Source organism: Rhodnius prolixus, unplaced genomic scaffold, assembly GCF_049639745.1.
Source record: "Rhodnius prolixus isolate KJV_2025 unplaced genomic scaffold, Rpr scaffold_1, whole genome shotgun sequence".
In the NCBI taxonomy this organism is placed as follows: domain Eukaryota; kingdom Metazoa; phylum Arthropoda; class Insecta; order Hemiptera; family Reduviidae; genus Rhodnius; species Rhodnius prolixus.
The window spans coordinates 66,775,071-66,802,784 of NW_027411581.1; the positions used below are offsets into that span (position 1 = coordinate 66,775,071).

The following is a 27,714-nucleotide window of genomic DNA, read 5'->3' on the forward strand; positions in this document are numbered from 1 at the left end:
CTCCAGGTGGTGTCTGGATCGGGAAGGGAATCTCCAGCTGTGAAGCTGTTACCTTGCTGTTCGATCAAAATGGTCGTTCTGTCAGTGTTTGTCAGTAATGTTTGTAAAATTTAGTGCAATTCTAGTTTTTAACATTTATGGCCTTAAAAATTTGGCAATTCTTTATTTAAAAGATGCAAAACAGTTTCAAAACGAAAGAAATGTTTATTGTTCGGGCATTGGAAAGAATTTTAAGCGATAAGGATATAAGAAGATCTCATCATTTACAATTGAAAAGAGCTTGTGAGGTGGCATTAGGTAATGTTACATAATTTAAACTAAATTCGTTTCAGTTTTTCCCTAGAAATTATATTCTCTCATAGATTATTACTATTCACCGATGCTAGATACAATCTCATCGAGCTTATTGCGTGATTTAGTGTAGAACTTATTTTTATCAAGTAATTTGTTTTAATGTTTTTTTGCATACAAATAATTTTTCATTTAGAGCAAATTTAAAAAATAAAATAAAATTATATGTTTTTGGAGCTATATATTTTGTTCAACAGTTAACAAAAAATTTCCAAAATCATTTACGTTTTTTTTTTTCAAATCAGAAAAGGTATCAAAACTTTTACTTCTGTTTTGATTTTATTTATAGTTTGTAAATTTAATAATTATTCTTATCCTTTGTCAATTTCTTTCTTTACGTAAAAGAAAATATATATACATTCAACTAACCTTGAAAACTTCATTTTCCATTATCTGTTTTTCCAAATATGTTTGCAGTGCAGTTATTATAAAATTACGTGTATAAGTTGTGTAAATAAACTATTTACTTCTTTTAAAATTAATGATCGAGTGTTGAAAAAAAGTTTTTAATACTATAGAATAATTAGTCTACAATAACGATGAATGATTATTTTTTTAAGATTGCCTATAATTCTAAAAATCGAAAAAGAAATGAGCAATAAAGTGAAACATTGACTACCATAAATGGGTAATTTTAATTATTAGATTTTAGAATTAGAAAAAATAAGAAATAATCTCTGAAGAGAAATGGAAAACATGAAGCTCTTGAGTACTATGATTTGGTTTCATTTATATTTGTGAATAACAAGGTACGTTTAAATTCAGTTTTTTCTTTTTAATTTGTTTTAGATGAAATTAGAAAAGAATTGAAAGAAGGTGATTTAGAAGATCGAAATAGTTCTTCAACTTTACCTTTACCAAAAGAAAATAATGATATAGTTTCTGCTGAAAAATATTTTCTTCCATTTGAACTAGCATGTCAAAGCAAATCATCACGGATTGTGGTTACAGCTTTAGATTGTTTACAGGCAAGCCTTTAAAAATATATTATTTTTTATTATTATTATTATAATCTTTCACATAAAAAAAAAAGAATAGAGAGATTCAACCTTCTATAAAATCAATAACTATTATGGCATCGTGAGTCTGACCTAAAAAAAATCGCTTGTTTCTTTTACAACAGTTCTTAAAGTTCTCGTAAAACTTCTTTAAACACCAAATATTTAGTAACAAACTGACATCTTACCTTATACCATTTTGTAGAACCGTTCATTATTCTGAAATGTCTCTTAGGGCTAAGCGGAAATCTATCCCTTCTGAACTGGTCAAATAAACAGAACGTCCTAAAAAGAATTTCTCTCCATAAATTATTCAAATAGAAATTGCAGATCTATGAGAAAAATCTATGGTAGATCAAGAAAATCCTTTTTAAAAAATGTAAAAGGTGATTTACAGTGGGCGTGCCATTTTTCACACAAAAGAATTTTTCATTACCGATCTCAGGTGCCTTAGAAGTGTGCATAAACGAAATAAATATAGTTTTAGCTACCTAGGATTGTACATTTTTTTGATTGGAGTAATCTGGTAATCTCAAAAGTGTTATGTTTTATAAAAAAGAATATTATTTGAAGGGTACTTTTCAAAAACTAACGATACTTGGTAATAACATTTCTTTGTTTTTAACCTCTACGTTGAAATATGTTCGTACATTTAATTAAAACAATTGCAGATATAGGCAGTTATTTCTCTTCAAAATTCAATATTTTGTAACAATTCTGATATTCACCATAGTTTCATTAAAATTAAACAAATAGGTTATTAAAAAAGATTGGACAAATAAAAATTAATATCTTACATTTTGCAACATATTTGCTGTTATGACGAAATCGATCCAGTGTGACTCATACGTTTTTTTGTTTACTCTTTAAAAAAAAAACACTTATTTTTCTTTTAAATGTAAAATTTCATTTATTTATTGTTACTTACTCCTTAACATGTCAGGGGAGTATCGTGATATGGGATCACTTTCACTGGCAATACGCCTTCCTTTAAGATCGCCTTCGTCTTAAAAAAAAAAAAAGTGGTCTATAGGATAATTTTCTCGATTAATGTACCTTCCGTATATCACTCTAACACTTGTTTGAAAATCACAGGAAATTCACGAGTTCATATTTTTGTTATGAGTAAGTCCGCTCATCGGATATCTGACTAACTTACAAGTGAAAAATTCTTCCTACAGGAACTACCATTTTATAATATTTTTCCCCAAACATTGTTTTTTTTTTTTTTTTTTTTTTTTGTGAGAGAGAGAGAGATTTTCCCTAAAAACTGTTTCATGTTCTTAAAAAATTTGAATTATTTGAGTTATTACAAACATTTTAGACTTCCTTTTATTGTGCCGTTTTGAGTGAACAGGCTTACCACTTAAATTACATTAGTAAGTATGTAATGAATTTTTAAAATTTCAAGTTCAAAACATAGAATAAAAACATAAGTGCCATATAGCCAAATGGATTTTTCACTTGCTTTTAGATTTTCTGGAAAAAATGCATCCTACGATTTTATCATAATTACGAAATAAGTATGTTACATATTAATTAAATCGATTAATCGACTAACCTTAAACTTTCATTAAAATACGTATGCGTAAAATAGTTTGTATAGGAAAATTCAGCAGTTCTCGAGTTAAGGTTAGGAAGACATCCATCTAATGTTTACCTTTTGATGTGTGCTTTTAAGAAACCTATAATCATGTTACAAATAATTAAATATGTTTTAAAAATTTCAAAGTTTAAATCTTTGTACCTTGAAAATTATTATTTCGTCCTTGTTAAAACTAATTTTTTTTTTTTTTTTGTAACCGCGTAAAACTCGGTAATACTATTTTGCGTAATTAAACTTTTTTTTAGATATTATTTAGAATTATTTTAATGTTATCTTTAGCTATCTAATAAGTAAAATTAACATCAAATAATTGTGATTCTAAAAAGTATAAAATTGAATGAAATATATATTTTTTTTAAATAACGGAGATAAACTTGTAATTACTTTACTATAAGATGTGAATCCTTGAATTTTTTGGAACTCTTGACCCAAATTTTAACATTTGTTTACATTTGCTAGATAATTATTTTAAATGTTAGAAATTGAATTTTTCTCCGTTAACATTTTTTGTGTAAGATACTTATGAATGTAAAGCAAAAAGTCTTAAGTAGTCTCAACGAAACTGCTAAAGAAATTTCTTTGTACTTTCACTTACATGATTTTTCTCTTTCTTTTTATATTATTTCTTATATTTTCTTTTTTTCCTTCATTAAAATCGTGTAGATAATCGATTTGGAGTTTTTACCAAAATTATACGGTTTTTGAGGTACTCTGTGCCCGAAAAAATTTGTGTGTTTTTTGTTACGAAAAAAATGGTTGGCGCCTGTCTCTTTGAAAAATTCAAAACGAAACATGGCTGGAAGTTCATGTAGAAATATTTCGTTTTGGTGCCAACAGAGGACACTATTCAGCATATTTTGACATTTTGAGATTGCCTAACGATTGTATTTAAACTTATTATGGTGATCATGATCACAAAATTATGAATCTAATAATTTATTTATAATTCCCGCGTTCTGAAAAATTCAAATAGGGTTATTTCTGAAATAGTAATTGTGTAGATTCCTTCTAAAGTGTCCAATTTGTATTTTTCACATAATGTACAGTATTCTACCTTAAAACTATCGATTGATTTTGATCGATTATTGAAGACAATTCCTCAACTGCAAGTACTTTTTAATTCAATGGACTGTTCATAGTTTTGTGATTTTTCTAGAAAATTCACTTCTAATGTTTCCGTAAACATGTATTGCATTACGTTCAGGTAGATTTTGTGCTTTTACTTTTATCATATTTCTTAAACAATTAGTTGAGGCTGTAAGTTAGATTTCAGTATAATGAAATTATTTACAAAGTTTATATTAGAGTTGAAAATATATTTTTGTGTATAAATACTTTGAGAATAATATTAAAAGAAAATCGTGTGAGTGTTTCCGGTTGATTAAAAAAAACAAAAAATAGAGAATTTTTCCATCTGAGTAAATTCTAGAAAAAGTCCTTGAATATATATTAGTTCTAAAAACATTCATCGTATTTGAAAGGATTCCTCTGTATGTTTATTGTTTCTGTAGTACCGTTATTACCTGGTAAGTAAGGTAATTATCTTTATTAGGCATACAAATTTGATTTTCTTGATTAGCAAAATGCGTATTTAAATTTTTTTATAGATACCGTGAATAATTAATTTATAGAACACAGAGATATTTAGTATTTTTACTTTTCTGTTGCTATTATTAAGGAGGAGGTTTGCGATCTTAAATTTGCAAAAATTGTGTTTTCACGGGAAGTAAAAAATGTTTCGAAGTCTCGAGAATATAAAAATTGTTTATCATATTAACATTATTATTACATTCATTTCATTATTTCAATCCCATTATTATTACAGTTAACTTTAATTTCATCGATTTTTCTCGAGTTGCAATTTGTTTCATATAGTTTTCTTTCGTGTGTATTTTAATTTTTGGAAAAAGTGAAAGAGGGTACCGACAATAATTCTTTAGGTGGTGATTAGGTGTCCCAAAAGTGGTTCACCTGTTTAAGAATGGGCGTATACCTATTGATTGACTTGATTGAAGTCCAGAAATACCTTCCACACTATCTTCTGGAAGATTTCCTGGGTTAAAAGAAATAAATATATTCTTGTGCGTGGAAATATTGGTCTAACGATTCGGAAACATGTTTAAGAATAGTCAGTTGCAACATCTTAATTGGTTTAAGCCTCGCAGTCTTTGAGAAATCTTCAGGAGTAAAGTACCATACTAGAAAAAAAAAAAAAAAAAAAAAATTCTTCCTCTTTGATGCAATTATGACTACGCATCAGTTTTCGATTATTTATTTGCATTACTGTTTAGTTTTGTATTTCATTGTGACTCGTATTTTAGTTTGGACGTACGCTCATTAAAACCCAAGAAGGAAATTCTGATGCGGTTCTTGCGTTATTCCAGTTGGAAGGCGCTAGTGGTACCTGGATATCATTCTCCTTACAATTTAATGCTGCTTGACTGATGCTTGTAGAATTTAGTTGTTAACTTTTCCATTCTACACAAACCTACTTACAATCATTTTGGTAACGGGGTGCGCTAGTTTTGAATACAATTTTAGGAAACGTATTCGAGAAAATCTAGAAATCTCTTAAGTTATCCGGATCTTCCTACTGTTGGATTTTGACCTGTGTACTTCCGATCGAATCTTATCCACAATACTACGTACAAAAAATCAGTACACCAGTAGTATAGGATTAAAATTGATCTTACATGTTTACAGAAACTAATTGCATATGGTCACCTGACGGGAAATGTACCAGACTCTACAACCCCTGGAAAACTACTTATAGATAGAATTGTGGAAACTATATGTGGCTGTTTCATTGGTCCTCAGACGGATGAAAAAGTCCAATTGCAGATTATCAAGGTGAGTTATAATTATGAGAATGTAATTCTGAGAATTTCTTTTCTTTTTTTGTTCTGTTCGCCAAAATGAACAAAAATTTAGTGCACTATATTGCTGAAGAATAATCGATGTTGATTTTCTGATTTTATTCCGTTTTGCTTTTTTCTTTTTAGTTTAAACGCTTTCAAAATAAGGTTTCATGTTCTTTATTTTAACGCGAAATATCAATTTTACATAATATTAGCTTATGTAGCATCTATTAATTTAAGGATTGGTAATATATTGAATGAAGAACTCGTGATGGGGGGCTGCCCAGAAAGTCCCTACGCCTCCGCAGACCTAAGGGTGAAGAAAGCGTCCTGCCCTTTAATCCCTTGATCGCAGCTAATGGCTGTGACCGTCCTTCCTACATACGCTTCAGTAAGTTACTAGAAATGGAGAAGTTGTCCTTATTCCTAGGTTATCAAATCAAATATGTGTAGTTTCATTTTTTTTTTATATATATAAATGTATTCCCGTAATTTAAGGCATCGATGCTCCTCTGACTCTGATTTTCCAAATGTTATTTTTACTACAGCCTGCGATCTTCAAGTATGATTGCATCTTTCCACCCACCTTGGACAAGTCTACATACTTACCTGTATTCACCTTACCATTATTACAGGCAGTACTGACCGTATCCACATCGCAGCATGTCGAGATCCACGAAGGCACAGTACTGTTGGCCGTCCGAACTGTCTACAACATCTACCTAGCCAGCAAGAATCTAATTAACCAGACCACGGCCAGAGCTACTCTAACCCAAGCGATTAATGTCATCTTTTCCAGAATGGAATCTCAGGCTGTAAGTAAAAGTTCACGCTTGTGAGGAGGTTAGTCCTTAACCTTGAGATAGGTTAAATTAAGTTCTGCTTAATTGTTATTGTATTGTTTGCAGGCGGATGAGATGGACAGACAAAGAGATATCACTGAGGAAGCAGAGCCAACGAGTACGGAAGTAGTGACGCAGATTCTTAACGATATTGTTGATAGTATTCCTGGTAGGCTATTTGACATCCTTTCTCTTACAGTATTTATATTGGTCGCAACCAATGTAGCGTTTGAAAAACTGAATTCGTTTTAGGCATCGGTTAGAATTCATAATAAAAAAAATAACAGTACCTTCATTGTACCAAATTTACATATTAGGTTCCCGAAGAGGATGATGAAACGAGTTAGGGAGACAACATCAGTCACAAGTTCAACCTGAAGGCGTTCTGTAAAATAGAAAAGTCGGTGAAAGCGTAGAGAAGCCCTTAAAACTAAATTGAAACATTTTTACAGCTAAAAATCTTTTAAAAAAAAGTTTAGGACAAAGAGTTTTCAAATTTATTAAATGTAAAAAATATTGTAAAGTTTTCCCTTTTTTTCTATTTATTTGAAAAACTTCAACTACAATTAGTGACTGCCACTAGTTATTAATAAAAGTGGGTTCGTAAAGAATAGAACTCGCTAAACTTATAGCAAATCTGATTTATTAACACAGTAAAATTACTAACATTATTAACATTTACTAGCAACTATTACTATTCACTACAGTCACAACAGTTTACTGTTACGACACTTACTACATAAATACACAATAACAACTGTTCAACGACTGGACTACTGGTCCGCACTGCACTGAATTGCACTAGACTCGACTGCTGCACTAGCAAAACTCAACTCAACTCAATTCCTTACTAAACTGCTTACTCACTAACTGGAAAAACTCTGAAAGACTCTGTAAAACTCAACTGACTGCTCCACTCAGTTGACTGACCGCCTCAAGGGGCTTACTCTGAAGAACACTCCTCCTGACTGGGGGGCAGCTCATTTGGTTTTTTTTTTTTACAGTAGTGGAACGTTCTAGAGTTCGCCAGAAACTTACAGAACCATCTAGGCCTTTCTGTCTGGCCCTGGTAAGTCTAGACTTCCAACTTTTGTTAGCCCCTCCTAGCGGCCTCTCAACGAACGCTGCATCCCTCTTAAAAGTCGCCGCCAAGTTCACTTCGTTACAATATTATAAAGTCAATCTCCTATAGTCAGCAGTTGGGGTGCTTTCTAATTAATGTTAAAGAAAATATTTACAAAAAAAAAAAAAATTAAATTTAGCAAACTCACTAAAAGTTAGCCTAAGATTGAAATTTATTATCTAAATTGAATTTTATAATTTCTACAGTTAACGAAACGACTGTCCCATCTTTGGAATCGCCCACGGCTGCTGCAATCGTTGAAGAAGTTGAATCACCTGTAGCTCCAGAAACCCCATCACCTAGTGAAGTATTAAACAGGGTACCTTCACAGGTAATATATAATTTTTGATTGATAATAAGGGGAGATGTGCTTTGAATATGTGCTTGGATGTTGTTTTTTTTTACGTGAATTTTACGCGCCTGTATGTACGTAAGTCTGTAAGCAGGCGTTATTATCTTTTTTTCCCCCCCTCCTTTTCAGGACAGTATGGACGCTGCAGACTCAACAGGTAGTGGCGAAACAGGCGATTCCCAAAAGATTCAAGCCCAGTTTTCCCATATTCTACAAAAGGATGCTTTCCTTGTATTCAGAGCACTGTGCAAACTGTCCATGAAACCATTGCCAGAAGGAAATATTGATCCCAAGTATATAGAATTAATACTCATCATTGAAATATTTTTATTTACTTTTTCATCTTGGAAGCATTTATACAACAAATTTTTTCTTGTTTTTTTCTAGATGTCATGAGTTACGTTCGAAAATTCTATCATTACATTTGCTTCTATCAATTTTACAATCAGCTGGGCCTGTATTCAGAACTAATGCAATGTTTGTTTCGGCCATTAAACAGTACTTGTGTGTGGCGCTGTCAAAGAATGGTGTATCTTCAGTGCCACAAGTATTTCAGTTGTCGCTTTCAATTTTTCTAGCACTTTTAGACAAATTTAAGATGCATCTCAAGATGCAGATTGAGGTAAGTTGTAAAAAAAAAAAAGGTATATTAATCATGAATATATAGGTTTCGAGACCCGTAAATTATTCAATTAAGGTTTCAAAATTGGCGAGGAATCGGTCAAATGTAAACAGCTCAACTCAGTCTTTTTTGCCAACGTTTCGACAAATACAGAAAACAATATATTTGTCAAAACGTTGCCAAAAAAACGTTTTGTTTTTATTTTACCGATTTCTCGCCCAATTTTGAATCCTTAATTATATTAATCATGTTATTTAATTTATTTTTTTAAAACTATTATTCTATCCCCTTCACCCGTTAGTGGCTCCATCTCTTTCGAAAGCACGTCTGAGCAATGCACAGATAGATCACTTAAATGTTAAAATTTAAGGGCATCATTGTTACTACAGGGCTTTTTTCAGTTTTAAACTTAGTAGTATATCTACAATATAAACTTACAATAGAATTTCTTGACATGTTATTGTAATCGGTTACATCAGTTTCTTTGCAATTTATTAGTTGTTGCCAAAAAAAAAAAAAAAAATTTAAGTTATAAAGGAGGATTTGCACTATATTTTAAAGAAAATTTGGGAATTTGATCTTAATAGAAAAGGAGAAAAAAAAAAAAAAAAAAAAAAAAAATTGTCAAAGTTGGGTGTTTTTCAACGTTACGCTTTTTCGTGCAGTTTTTGATGGTCAACCCTTATACAACTGTCCTACCGGACAGTTTTGATACTACTGTGCAGTATACCGGATTTTCGCGAAAACATAACCCCTTGTAACCTCCTGATTTCCTGAAATTTTTGAAGTACGATTTGTTTTATTAGATTAGATCAATTCAAATTAAATGAAAAACGTATTTTTCTCTACGTTTTAAATACAGAAATTTAGTTTCCATCTGCCAGCCAGTAAAAGCGCTTATTTGTGTTTTTTTACCTAAGTTTGCTACCATTTTGTAACATAAGGCCTTACTTTTTATTATTATTTTTTTTTAAGATCCTGCACTATCCTTTTTATGATGATCAGTAACTGTGGTTTGTTAAAAAAAAAAGAATTTAAAAATATTTATAAAACGTAAATTTACAGGTATTTTTCAAGGACATATTTTTAAATATTCTTGAAACTTCAAGTTCCACTTTTGAACATAAATGGATGGTAATACAAGCTTTAACAAGAATCTGCGCCGACGCACAAAGTGTGGTGGACATGTATGTGAATTATGATTGTGATTTGAGTGCTGCAAATCTATTTGAAAGGTTTGTCCTTTTAGTTCGTTTTTGTGACAGAACAAATTAATTTCACTGTTTTGATTACAATCTTGACTTTATTTTGTTTAGATTGGTAAACGATCTGTCAAAAATTGCACAAGGTCGTCAAGCTCTGGAACTAGGTGCTACACCAAATCAAGAAATGTCGATGAGAATTCGCGGATTAGAATGCTTGGTGTCCATATTGAAGTGCATGGTTGAATGGTCCAGGGATTTGTATGTCAATCCAAATATGAACACCAACTTAGGTTTGTTTCATTTTCTTGCTTTTATTCTTTGATTTTAACAAAATTCGGCACATGGACTATGCACAACTTTTATGGTTACCCACTGTAACCGAATATTTACTAACCAACATACAAAAGTATATGCTTTTTTTTTAAAGTTCCTTAAGCCGAGAGTGACTAAGCTTGTGAATAAAAATACAAACACATTTTGAGCAGGTTTAGAGGGTAAGACTACACATGAAGATTCTAGTACTCCAAAGACCAGCCTAAGATCTTATGGTAGTGTCAGTTCTTTGGGAAGTGAATCCGGCGGAAAACAGGATGTTCCGCAACAATTACAACAGTTGAAACAACAGAAGGAGATCTGGGAAGCCGGAATTGAAATGTTAGTAGGACTCTGTAAAAAATTTGTATCTTTTATTGTATTTTTTTGCATTGGCTGCCGCCATACAGCCAGCATCGTCTAGGAGCTTATCACTAGAGTATCACTCACTCTCCATTCTTACTTATAAATACATTCGCTTCACACATTCATCTCTCTACTATTGCCATCATTCATTTTATTGCCAGCCATTTCTTAAATCTTGTATTTTATTTTATAGGTTTAACCGATCTGGAAAAAAAGGTGTAATATATCTACAAGAGCAAGGAGTTCTAGGCAAAAGTACGGCGGAAGTTGCAGAATGGTTACATTCTGATGAAAGATTAGATAAAACCGGTGTAGGTGATCTGTTAGGAGATAATACAGAATTTGCTAAAGAGGTACCATTTTAATATTAATTGCTATTAACTTATGCGGTACTATTTTAATAAAAAAATTAACAAAAACTAATATTTGCCTTTATTTTTTATGTTTAATTCTAGGTTATGTACAGCTATATAGATCAGATGAATTTCCAAGGAAAGGATTTGGTGTCAGCATTAAGACAATTTTTACAAGGTTTCAGACTACCCGGAGAAGCGCAGAAAATTGACAGATTAATGGAAAAATTTGCTAGTAGATATTGTGAATGCAATCCCAAGTAAGAACTTTTAAGTTTCTCCTTTTCTATGCAATCTGATTTCCTTTCATGACCATAAAAATTCCTTAAATGATTTTTATCTTTTTATTTTCAGTAACAGTCTATTCGCAAGCGCAGATACGGCCTATGTGTTAGCCTATTCCATCATCATGTTGACCACAGATCTTCACTCTCCACAGGTAAATTTCAAAATAGGCAAGAAAAAAAAAACCCTCCCATTGTTTAAGATATCTGTGAATATAACTGTATTCTAATACAAAAATATTTCTTTTGATTATCACTAAAATTGAAATTAACGTATGCATCTCTATCTGTGTCAGGTGAAGCATAAAATGACCAAAGAGCAATACATAAAATTAAACCGTGGTATTAGTGATTCTGAAGATTTACCTGAAGAATACCTAAGTAATATATATGATGAGATCGCTGGCCATGAGATTAAAATGAAATCAACCAGTAAGCCTGGAAAACAAGGTAGGTGATCATATTTTTTTTAAATTCTCTACTCTCCTCTTTTAGAACTTAGTTTTTCATTGCGTGTTTTATGAGAATATCGTTGATTTTTATACCATCATAGCAACCTGTGATTTAACCGTTTCTGACCTGAGTTTTCATTTTTTATTCGTCATCAATGATTGATTGATTCATCAGTTAGATGGTGAGAATTTAACTTCTACTATGTTTCTGCTGTATCAATCAAATTGCTTACAACTCCAACGAGGATAGTTATAGAGGACAGAATATAGTGGAATAAAATTCTTTGAAAGAAATGATGAATCAACTTCCTCTGATGAGAAAGAAAATCGGAAACCTGTCAAAACATGAATGCCAAGATGGATACAATCAACAATATTCTCCGCCACTGCGTGCTCAAACACATTTTTAACTCGTTTACAAGAACATTATACTCGTAAACCCAATTGCTGAAGAGATAAGATTTAAGACTTTTAAGGAATTTGAGACGGGGCGAAATTTGTGGGGGAGGGGGGAAACTAAAAGTTGGTGATTTATTGATCGATACTATTAAAGATACAAAAATTTAATTTAACTCTATAAATACTAATTCTAAATACATATAATTATTAATCATTAATACGTTTATTAATTTTAAAAATGCTGTCTATTGTTTAGGAAAACATCAAGGTAAGGTAATTTTATTATTGGATTTGTTGCTTTGATTACTATTGATTTGATTGTTTTGATTACAATTGATCGATTGCTTTGATTACAATTGATCGATTGCTTTGATTGCAATCGATTGATTGCTTTGATGAATGTACAAAGTTTTTTTTTTTATTCAGTAAATAGTAGAATTAATAAAATTAAGGAAATAAATATTTTATAGTAATAGCTAATGAGAAGAAACGTAAACTATTGTGGAATATGGAAATGGAAGCAATATCCACAGCGGCTAAAAATCTGATGGAATCTGTTAGTCATGTTCAGGCTCCTTTCACTTCCGCCAAACATCTGGAACATGTGAAACCAATGTTCAAGGTAGTTTTTCTAATTTTAATTTTATTCCCTAAATTAAATAATGAGATTAGAATATTATTTTAATGCAGTATTATTATTTATTTGTATCGACAGTTGTCTTGGACACCATTCCTGGCTGCTTTCAGTGTCGGCCTACAAGATTGTGATGATGCGGAAATTGCAGCACTTTGTCTTGAAGGTATAAGGTGTGCGATCAGAATTGCTGCAATCTTTCATATGACGGTAAATGATTTTAAATTATTAAATAGAACTTATCGTCTCTATATTCTTTGATGAGTCCTTGAAAATAGGTTATGATAATTAAAACACAATAAGCGTAGCATGGTTTTTCCATTAAACTAGTATAGTGATACTGTCAGAAATGTTTTTTTTTAAATTTATTTTGTAATTTACAATCTTATAAGTATATACAATAAGTAAATAGGATGTAAATAAGATGAACAGGTGCGGGAGGAGAGCAGGAGGAGAGAAGCTACCCAGCGGTAGCACTCTCTAGATGAGAGAGTGGAGTGTGAAGAGGAGAGATAGGAGAGTAATGACGTTTTAGTTCTTCAGACAGTAAGGAAGTCACCACGGGGCCACTGGCGATTCAGTCGGCGAGTAGGATTGTTAGGAATGTCAGAGGAGGCGAGAGACTGTACAAGAGGATTTGAGCAAGTAGAGAGAGCAGTATGGAATTTTTGATATTTAGTCTTGGCCAGGAGTACGAAGGGAATGTTGAGGTCGTTGTGAAGAGTGAGGTTAGTCACCGTAGAAAGGAGCGTCAGCTATCTGTCGGCAGTAGTTTTGACTGAAATGTCCTGTACTGTCCTGTATGTTTTGTAGGTTTGGCTGATCCCCAACAGCTCTAGTCCTGTAAGTCCACATAGGTTTTGAGGCTAGTGTTGTATATTAATCGTTTGAGTTCAATTTGTAATTAGGAGCGCCGTCCAAGTAGTCTATAAAGCAGTTGCGCCCGTTTTGCGTCATTGCTTGTCTTTTAAGTCTAGTGTTGTGGGTTCCACGTGAGTCTTTTGTCTATGTAGGAGCCCAAGGTAATGTTTTTAATTAATTCTTTATGCCCATTGTAATTTATTTTATTTTATTTTGATTTAAAACGAAACAGCTGGAAAGAGATGCTTACGTACAAGCATTGGCTAGATTCACCCTGTTAACAGCGAATTCACCAATCACAGAAATGAAGGCCAAGAACATTAATACAATAAAAACATTGATAATGGTGGCTCATACTGATGGTAAATAACTTTAAATGTTTTTTTGGTTTTTGATTTTTATATTCAACCATGACTTGTTTAAAAGAAAGGAAAATGTGAACAGGTAATTATTTGGGAAGTTCCTGGCTGGATATAGTGAAGTGTATCTCACAACTAGAGTTGGCCCAGATGGTCGGCACATCCATTCGACCCCAGTACTTTGCCAATAATAAAAATGCGGATACTTTGGCTTTGAAACTTAATCTTACCTCTCTTGATCGTAAGTAGTTCTTATTTTGAACTTATTTACAAAGTATTTTAGATTATTGTCACAGACGTACCTAAGATTTTTTTTATTTAATTTATTTCAGCTAGCGTTAAAGAATCAATCGGTGAGACTAGTTCTCAGAGTGTCGTAGTGGCTGTAGATCGAATCTTTACTGGTTCTATGAGGCTAGATGGTGATGCAATAGTAGATTTTGTTAAAGCACTTTGTCAGGTGTGTACAATTTTTTTGGTACATTACATCCATTGTATCCATTATACATTAACCCATTTTTTTTCTTTTGGTACAGGTGTGCTCAGAAGAATTATCTCATTCGTCCGGACCTAGGATGTTTTCATTACAGAAATTGGTAGAAATTTCTTATTATAATATGGGTAGGATCCGTTTACAGTGGTCCAGAATATGGCAAGTAAGTAATGGTATTCTTTGGAGGACGACTTCTTCTTTGGTTTCACGTTAAGAACACATTAATTTTCGTTATTGTTTATGATTTGTTTAAAAGTGATGAAAATTAGTAATTTATTGTCATACAAATAAAAATGAACTATTTCCTGGATATCTAATAAAGGAATCAATCTACATTATAGATTATAAAAGATAAATATCATGTTTTGTTCGTAAAGGTGACGACAAAATAGTTAGGTTAACTTCTTAATCTGTTAAAGTCAATTAAATGTTACTAAAATTTGAATATTCCCTAGAAAATTTGTCAATTATAATAGCAATAGATAGAGTTACGAGAAATGCTCACCAGATTCCATTTCTATTTAGGTACTTGGAGAGTTGTTCAACACCGTTGGATGTAATTCTAATGAAGATATCGCCATATTTGCTATAGATTCTTTACGACAATTATCAATGAAGTTTATAGAAAAAGGAGAATTTCCAAATTTTAGATTTCAAAAAGATTTCCTCCGTCCATTTGAACATATCATGAAGAAAAATACGTTAGTATTTTAATTTTTAAATTTGTTTTTATTTTCCCCATTAGTTGTAAATAGTGGAGAATTTGTTGGTAACATTGATTGTAATTTTAAAAAGAATTTGATTGTTCAGAAATCTGAGCCTTTTTGCTTATATACATAAAATGTTTTGTATCATTCACGGATTGTTATGATTCGCCCGGATTAGTTTCATATTATTGTGTTGCAAGATGCAGCAGATTTATCGAGTGTAAACAATCGAATGTTCTAAGCTTGTATCAAGTATAAATCGATATCTTGTATAAATCGATTCATGTATCTACTGCAGTAAATATCTGTACCTCCTGTAATTTGTTCATTATATTTCTTTTGAAAATAAGAAAAAAATCGTTCATTAGCGGTTGTCAAAATTGTTATTACAGTCAGGTGGAATAAAACTTAAAATTGTGTTAGTGGATATATCAAAATTTCATAAAAATACGTGCCAATGATTTTGAACATTGATTACTATCTGTTTGAGTGTTTAGGATTCTATCCAATTTTATATTTTTCATAAATTTCAAAACTACATCATTGTTGCTTATATCAGTTGAAGGCACTAATATTGTTGCACAGCAGTTTTTGGATTACTTTTATTAGTGTAAGTCAAACAAAATTCACTACTCGCGTACCTATTTGATGAATCAGACTGTAAAGATCCGCGACGATTCAGAATTAAAAAAAAAAAAAAAAATTAAGCTATATTCGATAAAATCTAAATTATCCAGCGGCCTAATCATAATGAATGGAATTTTACAGTAACCCAACAATTCGAGACATGGTTGTCCGATGTATCGCTCAAATGGTCAACTCACAGGCACATAACATTAAATCTGGTTGGAAGAACATCTTCAGCGTGTTCCATTTAGCCGCCTGTGACCAGGAACAGTCCATCGTAGAAATGGCCTTCCATACCACGGCTCATATTATTAGTAAGTGAATATTTAAAGTTTATATTCATGTTTTTTTTTTTTTTAATTGTGCCGGATAGTTGTTCTTACTATTTACGATTCCCTTTTTATTTTATTTTTTTCCAGAACATCTCTACAATGAACATTTCAGTGTAATGTTAGATTCATTTCAAGATGCGGTCAAATGTCTATCAGAATTTGCCTGCAACGCCAGTTTCCCTGATACAAGTATGGAAGCCATTCGATTGATTAGATCTTGTGCTGATTGTGTTCACGATAAACCACATGTAAGTTCTTTTATAGTTTTTTTTGTTACCTAGAGGTACCATCAACAAATTTCCCCGAATTTGCTCATTGTGCGCGAACGGATATGAGTACAATGGAATAGTTTTCTATATTTATAACCTTTTCCAATTCAGTGTATATTGTGATGTGACAAGGAGCTGCAAGATGAGGGTTAGGTTTATTTACATAATTCGTGGTATTTCCTGGAATTTAGATTTTAAAATAGCTGACCACATAGAGCAGGTGTAATGTTTAGTTTTAAACTTGAGGAACCCGCCGCAGAAAAGCGCCAAACGATGAAGCAAACTTTTGATAATAACATTTAAGCCAGACGCAAACTTACGTCTTATATTAGCGTTTCATCATCTCTTGATGATGCCAACTGGCTTCTCCCACCAGACTAAGTCAGAAGTGAGATATTTGATTTAGCAAGACTGGCATCAAAGAGCAACAAACTCCTTGGTACTAATTTATGGTACCTGCCAACGTACAGGTAGTTGCAGTATGACGAGCAGTAGCTTCGCTCAGAAGTACTTCTCACATCTATCAAGAAAGACTTGCAGGTAGTTTTGAGGTAAAAGTCCAAGGCGAAGAGCATTACTACGCGCCGAACTTTCTAAGAAGCCTCAAGCGGTACAGATTTCATACGAATTATTCAGGAAGAACTCCTGAGAGGTAAAAAGGAGATTAAAAGATAGTCAGAATGGAGACAAGAGGATGATAAAGACACTCAAGATGGTGATGAAGAAATAATTGAAGCTAAGACTTTCTACAAAGGAAGTGTAAAAGAGGAATAAGAAGAGGGGTGTGAAGGAAAGAAAGTAAAGATGGAGAGCAGAATCTAAAGAATCAGAACTACCATAAAACCAGTTGAATTTGAAGAATAAGAAGAAAAAATCTAATCTGCAGAACTTTAATAATAGCGTCAAGAGTATTCCCTTTCTTTCAATGGTTATCTCTGATGAAGATTAGGTTTATGATTAAAACCCTGAAACAAAGCAGCAATCGTTACAATGGGCCAATCGAAACGTAGAAAGTGGTAAACAGACTACCAAAGAAATACCTCCAGGAAGCTATAAAAATTGGTGTTCCCTGCAGGAATCGGTACACTCCCAAGAAAAACAACACTGCGTGTTAGGTGATGGTGCAGTTCTAAGACCTAATTGATTTTATTGATAGAAACTCTTCGACCTTTCTTTTTTTGTTTTCAAGTTATTCCAGAATTGCTTAAATTGCTGTTATATCTGTTTTATCTAGGTTGTTAGCGAGCATTGGGAAGATAGCGAAGACGGTCCTTGGGTACGAGGATGGTTCCCGTTGCTGTTCGAACTGTCTTGCATTGTGTCCAGGTAACAAATACAGCTTAAATATTACTTTCCTACGTTTGGCGAGTTGTTGCCTATTCACGGTAGATTCGCTTTTAACAAAATTATATCGATGGCAGTTTGTTCATTGTAAATATCAATGTACTTCAGAGGATTGCTTTAAGTTAAGCACTTAGTGATATCCCTAACATGATTGCAGTTTACTACTGTACGATATCCAATCTTAATCTTAAATTGTCGATAAAATAGAAAAAAGAAAAAAATCTTACAGTTAATTGGCTAACTTTACAAAAAAAGATCGTACAGGATTCTGAGAAAAGTTTTAATTAAAATTGAAATCCTGAAACCAAGAAAACAGATGACTCTGCCTAAAGGAGTACTAACCAATATTCTTGTAATTTATTTTCATCTGTCTTTAGACGCTTTGGTAATATGCACATTCTAGGAGAAAACTTTTCCGAGCCTCATACCAGAATTTATTTCCTGTTCTGTCCACAGATGCAAACTGGATGTTCGTACGCGAGCATTAACCGTCCTATTTGACATTGTGAAAACCCATGGACATGCGTTCCGACCTCATTGGTGGTGTGATCTCTTCCAGGTGTTGTTCAGAATCTTTGACAATATGAAACATCCAGAACTACACACAGACGTGAGTATTATAATCATTGTGTTCGTTTTACGTAACTCAAAAAAAAAACAAAAAAATGTAGAAATATGCAATGCATCACAAATGATTGTGTTAATGGAGTATTGTTTTGGATTCTCTTCCATCTAGGAAAAACTTGTTTTTGTAAGGTTTTTGGGTTGAGAATTAAGGAATGGACTTTTATTAAAGTTTCCATCCCAGACTATATCCACAATCCGTCTGGATTCTGGATAGGGGGAATAGTTAACCTCCAGTCAGATTGTGGTGATGTAGTGTCGCCCCATAGGTATTGGCAGTCACTGTACAGATATATCCATGAACGACCCAACAGTTAAACGTGTTACGTGTCTCTAGACATCTTTTCGAGCGACATAAATCTTGAATAAAAAAGGTTTTTTTCTCCAATCGTGAGAAATCATCACCTTTACCACGTATTCATCAAATTTCAGGATATCCGTTGGTGTGCTTAATTTTTTCGATCATCTGTAGTTTTAATTTTTAATGAAACCTTACGCCATCTAACAGCTGGTATAATGGATTGATCCATTAAGACTAATGGTTGGAATGGTCGTGTATGTTAAGGTGGGTTTAAGGCGGCCACAATAGCCGAGCGGTTAAGAGGCGAGTCCTGTATAGCTAAGATGTATTGTTGGTTTAGTGGGTTCGATTCCCCTTGGTTTTTATTTAATGGATAATATGAGAAATTTATAGTAACATATGGTTTGCTAGTCGCCTCCGTCCATGACACCTAATTTGGTAGTTGGACTTAAAGTCTGCCTGAACGTGACTCAGACATTTGATGTCATCCATGATGACACGGTTACAAAGGCAGATAGATTTTTTAAAAATTGACACCATTTTGAAGCATAAATTATTCTCCAAAACAGCCTCATTCTTCCTCCTGCAATTACTTTACTTACTTTTTTTACTAATGTGGGTTTGAAATGGATTGAATGAATTAAGGGGAAGTTAGTCCGTATGGAACATGTGCCGATTTGTGAACGCTTAGTTATTTTATAAACTTAAGGTACATATTATGAACCCTCTCACATTAAGTAAGCTTTTACTAATAAAATGGGAAGTCAAACAAACCTGATCAATCAGATTTTGAAGATGGATGAAAAAACAAAAGCATAAAGAAAAGGAAAACTCGCATGCTGATTGTTGGAAAAAAGAAAAACTATCAAATTGATGAACATTTTCCAAAAAAATTTCTGTATGAACACAAAAAAAATATTCACGAATGTTATTCGACTTCTTTTTTAGAATGTTCTCAATGTAACATCAGTTTGGATTATTATTTATTATTATTAGTGTTTTTATTTGTCCATTAAATTGAAACTTTGCATGTAGTAGAACGGTCACTTTTATGGAAAATATTATTTAAAACAATTTTCTTTTAGTTTTCTTTGAAATATTTGTCTTTTTCTTCTTTTATTTTATTTTTCATTTTATTTTTTTATTTAAGTAGTTTTAGTTTTTTATTTTTGGTTATCTTACAGTCATCGGCTAATGAGAGTAACCAACTTCAGCAGGAAACGCTGCATCCGGGATCTTCAGGACTGACGGTATGTAAAGTCCACTTCTTCACGGATATCTTTTTCTTTTCTTTTTTCATAAATTTTACCTAATTCTCGAATCATTTATTTCTGGGAGGATAAAACATCCAAGAATTAATGATATTAATCACCCAACATTTGTCATCATCTCGTAAGATCCGTTGGATGAAGTAAAGATTTTCGTATACCGCGTGGACGTTCAAGAACTCTTTTTATTTACTTGTCAGGGCAGTAAAACTTTTTTGGGCAGGCAGCTATTCGGGATCTCTCTCTCAAGAAACAAAATGATGGTATTATTTTGTATTCTGGATATATAGGGTGAACCAATAAGTAATGTCCATAGGCCAACTGTGTGTAGTACGTACATCTGAAGTGGCATTCAATGACGTATTAGCCAACTTCATATTTTCTACTGTTCTTGAGTGACGTCACTTAATTTTTTTTTTTTTAAATCATTACTTTTTTTTTAAATTAAAATGTTATTACTCAGAAAGTTTTAGTCCGAGGTTGATTCTGATGACACGGTTAGAAAGACAGATAATTTTTCTAAAAATTGGCACCATTTCGAAGCATAAGTTATTCTCCAAACAGCCTCAATCTTCCTCCTGGATACTGGAAAAATAAAAGTAATAGTTTAAAAAGTGCAATTTGTAACCTTTCTGACTTCCTTATTTTTAAGACAATCTACTTTAAAAACTGCCTACTGGTCTATCTAAAAAGAGTTTTCAATGAATTAAACAACTTAATAAACTAACACTGTTGTTGAGGTGCTCGTGAACACGTTTTCTTGCAAAACGAACGTGATTTCTCGTACGAAGACGTAAAAGGAATCCTGGAAAATGATATACCGCGTTAGAAAGCCGACATTAGCCAAGGAAACTTTTACTAAAAAGTGGCCAGCACCTAGGTCGGATAATGATCACGCAAAGGGCCTAATGAGTTTTTTTCTTAAAAATTTCGATTACTTTTATTTTTCCGAGTATCCAGGAGGAAAATTGAGGCTGTTTGGAGAATAACTTATGCTTCAAAATGGTGTCAATTATTTAGAAAATTTATCGTGTCTTTCTAACCGTGTCAACAAGAATTGAATTCAGACTAAAACTGATCTGAGTATAACATTTTTATTGCAAAAAAAAGTAATGATGTAAAAAAAAAAAATTTTAAGTGACGTCACTCAAGAACAGTGGAAAATATGAAGTTGGCCAATACGTCATTGAACTCCTCTTTAGATGTACTACACACAGTGGGCCTATGGACAATACTTACTGGTTCACCCTGTATAAGTTTCGACAAATTTAAATGATCTTTGAAAACACCAAAACTTCTTTAGCCACTTCCTATATATATATATATATATATATTTAGAATGTGAATTTCCCGAAATTTTCTGTAAATAAGAAATTTTGAGCTTTTATATTTGGTTTAGATTGCCTCAATAAATTTTATAAACTTGGAAGTTTTAGACAACAGATTAATCCGTCCTTCCAGTGATATAAAGTTAACTTGCGTGTTACTACGGATAAAATGAATGCTGGAGATACTGTGCTCGAGTACAATGGATACGGCACGGCCCTAAATTACCCTGTAAAATCTTGAGAGAGAGTTGCTGATCTTCAAAGAAATTTTCAATTCGACTGATCAAAATATAGTTTTAAGCAGGGCCACATTTATAAAGTAAGAATCTTATTTTAAAAGAAAAACAAAATCGAAAAATCCCCTAAACAGCTAACCCAATACCCCCATAGGCAACGCCAATGTGTTGTTGGAGACCCATAGATGTTAATGAAATAAAGGAAGTAGATTGGGTGGGGCCTACTACGGAAGGGGCGGAGCCTTTCACTGCAGAAATCGTACCTTCACTCAGTATTGTAAGTATACCCATCACCTGATTGTTAATATTCCTATATGTAATCATGTTTATCTTAGAATAATCATTCAACTTATTTTATAAGTGACTTTTATCAGAATTTACTTTATTTAGACTTGAAACTTATCAATGGAAGTATCAACAGAAATGGAAATACTTTTCGAAAATATCGGCACAATTTTTCTGCCATCCTTCGTACGAGAATCTTCATTCGTAAAGAGAATATTTCAGTGTGATTCATCTTCATTCAAGGCCACTGAATAGACAATTGGCTGCAGTAGGCTTTCACAAACAAAATGGTTCATTTACCACAAACCGTACTATTAAAACTACTATTTCTTTTCTGTTAGTTTATTTACTTCTGTTTTTCCCTTTTTTGATGTACGTTAGTGTTACGCAAGGAAAATATATAGTGAAATTTCTCTCCGCAGTTCCTATGATTTCCTCCAGATTTTGGTTCTTTTTTCCATTTTCTTAATATTGTTTTAACAAACTGTCCCTCACTTGTATACTATACTTATATTAATCTTCAAAACTTTTGAATTTCAATCATCTACGAAAGCTAGCAAAGCCTTTATCAAGGTTTCAATCCAACCAGTCAACTTTTTCGACCTTGTTGGAAAATGTGTCCCTTATACGTGCATCGTACAAAAAATAAGCGATGTCGAATATATTCGTCAAAACCCAGAGGATGTTTGATGTGAAATTGGGTTGCAATGAAATGACTTTTATACTTTTTTTCGTTATTTATTTCTTGTACATTTATTCATTTACTTATATTAACATAAATAGGAACCAAAAACATCAAAAATAAATTTCATTGCTCTCGAATATACTATTGTTGTTGATCTAGTAACAGCTTGCTACACACTGATTTACTTTCTTCGATCGGACAAAAATATTTTTTCTAAATTACCTTATCATCTCAAATATGCGTTCAAATGATAAAGTGTTACGGAGGAAATCCGGCAAAGAATCATAAAACTTGGGAAAAAACCTGGTGCCACTAAATAAACTAAACAGCTGACTGTCCTTGCATAAATACCAAAATTACAAAGAATGCACACTGCTGCAATTATGCCGAGTAGGTCGCAACATTACAGACCTGGTATTTATAGAAATGAATCCCTGACGACCAGATGATAAAATACAAACAATTATGTAGGGAAATATCTTGGCAGGTTAGTGTAGCAATTTGGATGATTTGCTAAATCTTGAACCTCTGCACATGAGTCAAAAAGAAAGCTCCGCCTCTTGAATACCAGGTAAATAGGGAACAAAAGGATTCTCATCCCGTTTTTTTATTACCAGGCGCGCCACTTACTGCATAGTCTAGCCTAACACAATGTATGAATTCGTTATTGATTCAGTGAAGACTAAGAAAAGACAAGGATACATTTACGAAGACTAATTCATACTCAGCGCCGGATTTTCCTATAGGCTAACTAGGCTTCTGCCTAGGGCCTCAAGATCAAGAGGGCCTACATTCCAATTGTTAGCAACATTAAAATTACACTATTCTAAAAACATAACATATATAATAACATATTGATATACTCGTATATCACAGTAGTGATGTATTTTATTATCTCTCATGTAATTTACAAACTTAAAAATGGGAGGTGAAAGGGCCTCATAAGTGGAATAGTCTAGGACCTCTTTTCATCTAAATCCGGCCCTGTTCATACCTATATCTATCTATTAGTTCTTTTTATTTCGAGATGGCCTCAAAATATTCCAAACTTCTTGCAGTTTACGAATATATTTTAGTTTTTTTACTAAAATTGCAAAATTAACTGCCGATGGTCACTACTGAAAACGAATGACGAAATATACTCGTCATAACAGAAAATTTTGACACTTTTTTTCATGACGAATATCTTCGTCACAAACCAGTTAACTGGTTAAAACTTCCTGTAGGTCATAGATTAGACAGATCCGGCGGTCTCTAGTCAGTTCTCCTTAGAATGGAACCTAGTGCTGGTAGATAAAGGAACAGAATCAAATTAATTAGTAATGTTAACCTAATCTCAGTAGGTTTTGTTTTACTGAAATAGAATTTTTTTTGGTTTTAAACTCTAATGTACTACTGTGTGCTAGAAGGCTGAATGGATGACAACCACGTGTAACCACGCTCTGTACGCCATAGTGGACGTGTTCACGCAGTACTTCCACGTGCTGGGTCCACTTCTACTTCAAGACCTCTACAATCAACTATTGTGGTGTGTGCAACAAAGTAAGTTTTACTTCTTTGGTTTTAGTTTTGTTGGTTCATTACTTAAATTTTGTTTATATTATTCCATTTACTTTGTTGTTTTTGTTTTTTATCTCCCTCTCTCTGTCTTACTTGGTAAGGGAACGATTGCGGATTATGTTGATTTTTTTAATTTCAAGTTTTCACAAGTTGCTTTGAAGGCTCCTGAGTTCCAGAAAAGTAGTTTTTTTTTTCCCAGGACAGTTTCTTGTGTTTGTATGTGAAGAAAATATTTCAAAAAATTAAAAATTATCACGAAGCTGAAAACATTTATACTGTGGTGGGCCCTACTACGGAGAATCTGACCGCAACGCATCAATCAAAATCACCTCAATCACTTTATTGATGGATTTTTCACTTCGGCAACTCCTAGTTTCCTCTCTTATTTTCCCCCACTTCCACTGTGGCAGTCTTTCTGGCTAAGCTCAAGCGCCTCTCATGGACTGCTTTATAAGATTTATTTTCAGCATTGCCCAGAGACACTCGCATTTCGCCACTGCTACGATGAGTTGAAGTGGCTTTTTCCTGTTCTGTCTACCGCCACCAGTATTTTTTTTTGGGCTTCTTTCCTTTTCCAAGTCATCCAATCTCATCAGACCATTTTTATATTTTCCAACTCTTCAAGTTCTAATCCTTGATCCATTCCCGTAATACTAGATCTCGTTCCTCTGATCTCTATATTCCCTCAGAACGTATTTCATCCTTCGGCAAATCCTGCCAAATACGTGCTACCTCTTTCTGGAACTCCTTACCATCATCTGTCCGTCATGCTCCTCCTACCCTTTACATCTTTAAGTCCCTTGTGTTCAATTATCTCCTTTCTAACCAGTTTTATCCTTAACTATAATTGTATTCCTTTATTTTATTAATTATAATTTTTCATTTTGTAAATTCTTATTTTTATTTATAAATATTTAAAAGTTAGGCCAAACTAATGGGGCCTCTAAGTGTACATGTATTTATTCCTAGGGGACAATAGTCCCAGGATAGTAAATTTATTTTCTTCTTCTTCTTGGAGTTTTTTAAAAATTATTTTGAGATTTTCTTCAAACTTTGCGTTCTAATTACACTAGTGCGGTCACAACAACCAGGATAATTCGACTTACGGAACTCTTGAGAGAAGAGATCAGTATTCTTACGCTATAAGTACCTTCTCAGTTACGATTCTGTTACGATAAATGGGGTGTTTGAATCTCTTGCTAAAATGCTGAGTGTGTAGGGGGGGGGGAATCCAAAACCGGAACACTACTTTGCAGAATGATGTTTTCCTTTTGATTGGCTTTTCCACTTTCTAGAAATTGTGTTTTTCTCGAAAAATCTATTCGACAATTTTCTCTAAACATCCAGAAAGAGAGAGACGTATATGGTGAGAGAGCGATAAATGGTGGTCTCGTATGATAAAAGTTGTATGAGATTTCATATTTGTTTATTTCTCCAGAAAATGAACAGCTAGCACGTTCTGGTACTAATTGCTTGGAAAATTTGGTAATCTCTACTGGACAACAATTCAACGATCAAACCTGGGAGATGACCTGCCAAGCCTTGTTGAACATGTTCCATTCTACTGCACCACACGAACTACTTACTTGGACCACCGACGACAAGAACCATAAGGTAGGTGGGGAGTTTATTCCTTACAAGTTTTTCTTAATATTTACATTTCATTAAATACTTACCGTTCATTGCTTATGTTAAATTACTTTGCAGCCGGAAGTATATGCCATCCAAAACGCTGTACAACTGGAATTAATACAAACTGTGGACAACATAATTTTCTTTCCGGCCACTTCGAGAAAAGAGGATATGGAGAATTTAGCTTTGGCTCAGGTGAAATAATTTTTTTTCCCACACTGTTCTCTTTTATGAAAAAAAAAAAGAAAGTTTTTTTATAAATTGGCCTGCATGAACATGCACGGAAATGACGTAGAGTTCAGGAAAACGTTCCTGGAAGTGAAAGCAAAGTGAATTATTGCTTGCAATAATTTGCAGCACGACAACTCAAATTTAAATAATTTTACTTCTCCAAAGAAGCATTAAGAGGCACTAGATGGTAATGTCAACAAGTTTTGGTGGGCGACAGGAAACAAATTTTAGATCCTCAAGACGCACCACTTCCTGTATGATTACAGCTGCTACAAATGTCCATGTTACGTGACGTACATACTTGCATATTTATTGTTATTCTTTTTTTTCCCCATAAATACAGCTTGCATTTGTATCTTTAAAAAGTAAAATTTAAAATTTATTAATAATTGTTGGGATATTGCAATGTTAGGGAGAATTGAGCGAACGATTGTCGGAAACCCAACGAGAAGAGCAAGGCATGTACACAAGCCTGAGTTCCCGACATTTGATCATGCTGACTGAATGCCTGCTCGAAACTCATTCCATTGCCAAACAGTTCAACATGAATCACAACCAGAGGAATCTGTTGTGGAAAGCAGGTTAGTAAGTTCGCATACTTACTTTTGAACATGCGTCGTTGTGCTTTGTTGCAAAAAAATTAAGTGCAAATTTGCAATCAATTTTTTTGAACTTGAACAGGTATTTATCCAAAGAAACCAGATCTAATCGGACAAGAGACAGCCTCTTTGGCGTGCGCCTTGCGAATATTACTTAAGATGGCCTGCGATGAGTCTCGTCGAGAAGCATGGCCTTCTGTGCAGAGAATGTTGATCAAAGTGTCCAACGATTCGCTAGCCTATTTCTTGGCCATTCCTTCAGAGACACATCGTTCCGTCTGGACATCTCTCTTGTTGCTATTCTTCACAAGACTACTTAAGATGCCCGATGAAAAGGTTAGAATAGTTTTTATTTAAAATAGAAAAATTGGTCTGTCAAATTTTCACTATATAACTTTCAGAGTCCCAGAACTGGGAAATAAAATTTTTCATTGAAAAAAAACATGTTTAAAACAGGTTTTCTGAAGTAGAAAATGTAACATTTATATATGTTATATTATCAGACTCCAGATCATCAAAAAAAAACATGGTTCCTGGAGAAAACTCGATGTCGAAGTTTGAAGAATAATAGTTTGGTGAAAGCCATGCCAGAATACTATAATAATTATAATAATAATAATAATAGTAAATAATAATAACAAATAATAATAATAATAATAAGTAATAATAAATCATAATAATAATAAAAAATAATATAATAAATAATAATAATAATAAAGTTCATTATTTATATCTTGTTTACAGTTGGCCGTGCATATAAACGCCCACTACAGTCTCATGTGCAACATGATCGCTTTGGATCTAAAACCAGAACTACGTTCAGTGTTGACTAAAGTTTTCATGAGAGTAGGACCATTATTTTCTATTACTACAACATCGCAAATATGAATAGAAAAAAGAAAAAAACAAAAATATATAGATATATTTATATAAGTATATTCCTTGAAAGAAGACACATTACACTTACAAAGGAAGTGAAGAAGCTCCGACCGACATTTGTCCCCCCTCCCAACAATTTGAAATGCTTATTAAAAAAAAAAAAAAAAAAAAAAAAAAAAAATCACAGACACAAACAAAAACAACAAAAAAATTTTAAGATTTAAAAAAACTTAGTCTAGTCAAAATTATTCCCTCTTGTATTTTGTAATCAAGATTATTGTTTATATATACATACGATATATTGAAAATACGGAAGGAAAAACAAAAGACTTTGGGG

The 27,714-nt window shown here is 32.9% G+C and overlaps 1 protein-coding gene and 1 long non-coding RNA gene across 6 annotated transcripts; one reads left to right on the top strand and one right to left on the bottom strand.

Moving 5' to 3' along the window:
- Positions 1–12: 12 nt before the first annotated feature.
- On the top strand, positions 13–27,558 carry Sec71 (ADP ribosylation factor guanine nucleotide exchange factor Sec71). 5 transcript variants are annotated; one of them, XM_074112728.1, is made up of 34 exons: positions 13–297; positions 1,141–1,319; positions 5,659–5,805; positions 6,449–6,628; positions 6,722–6,824; positions 7,985–8,109; positions 8,260–8,423; positions 8,518–8,752; positions 9,818–9,987; positions 10,069–10,247; positions 10,443–10,611; positions 10,829–10,988; positions 11,091–11,248; positions 11,343–11,427; positions 11,569–11,722; positions 12,594–12,745; positions 12,839–12,967; positions 13,851–13,980; positions 14,063–14,218; positions 14,310–14,437; positions 14,514–14,633; positions 14,996–15,171; positions 15,946–16,118; positions 16,224–16,384; positions 17,640–17,731; positions 18,206–18,359; positions 19,859–19,924; positions 21,661–21,783; positions 23,883–24,018; positions 25,475–25,650; positions 25,744–25,863; positions 26,312–26,480; positions 26,581–26,834; positions 27,243–27,558. In XM_074112728.1, the coding sequence occupies exons 1-34, from the start codon at positions 174–176 to the stop codon at positions 27,384–27,386; spliced, it is 5,091 nt and encodes a 1,696-aa protein (XP_073968829.1). In that variant the 5' UTR covers positions 13–173; the 3' UTR covers positions 27,387–27,558. The 5 variants fall into 5 exon arrangements, with proteins under 5 accessions (XP_073968829.1, XP_073968830.1, XP_073968831.1 ...); XM_074112729.1 differs by having other exon boundaries at positions 23,886–24,018; XM_074112730.1 differs by lacking the exon at positions 21,661–21,783 and having other exon boundaries at positions 14–297.
- LOC141446234 (uncharacterized) lies at positions 1,560–3,724 on the bottom strand. The gene is made up of 3 exons (XR_012453586.1): positions 3,551–3,724; positions 2,911–3,034; positions 1,560–2,355 (listed from the first exon to the last, which is right to left on the bottom strand). It is a non-coding gene; the product is annotated as an uncharacterized lncRNA (long non-coding RNA).
- Positions 27,559–27,714: the final 156 nt, after the last annotated feature.

Coding starts and splice junctions, on each gene's coding strand:
- Sec71 (XM_074112728.1), top strand. CDS start 174: ATGCAAAACAGTTTCAAAACGAAAGAAATGTTTATTGTTCGGGCATTG. Junction 298..1,140: donor AGCTTGTGAGGTGGCATTAG/GTAATGTTACAT, acceptor AATTTGTTTTAG/ATGAAATTAGAAAAGAATTG. Junction 6,825..7,984: donor TATTGTTGATAGTATTCCTG/GTAGGCTATTTG, acceptor TAATTTCTACAG/TTAACGAAACGACTGTCCCA.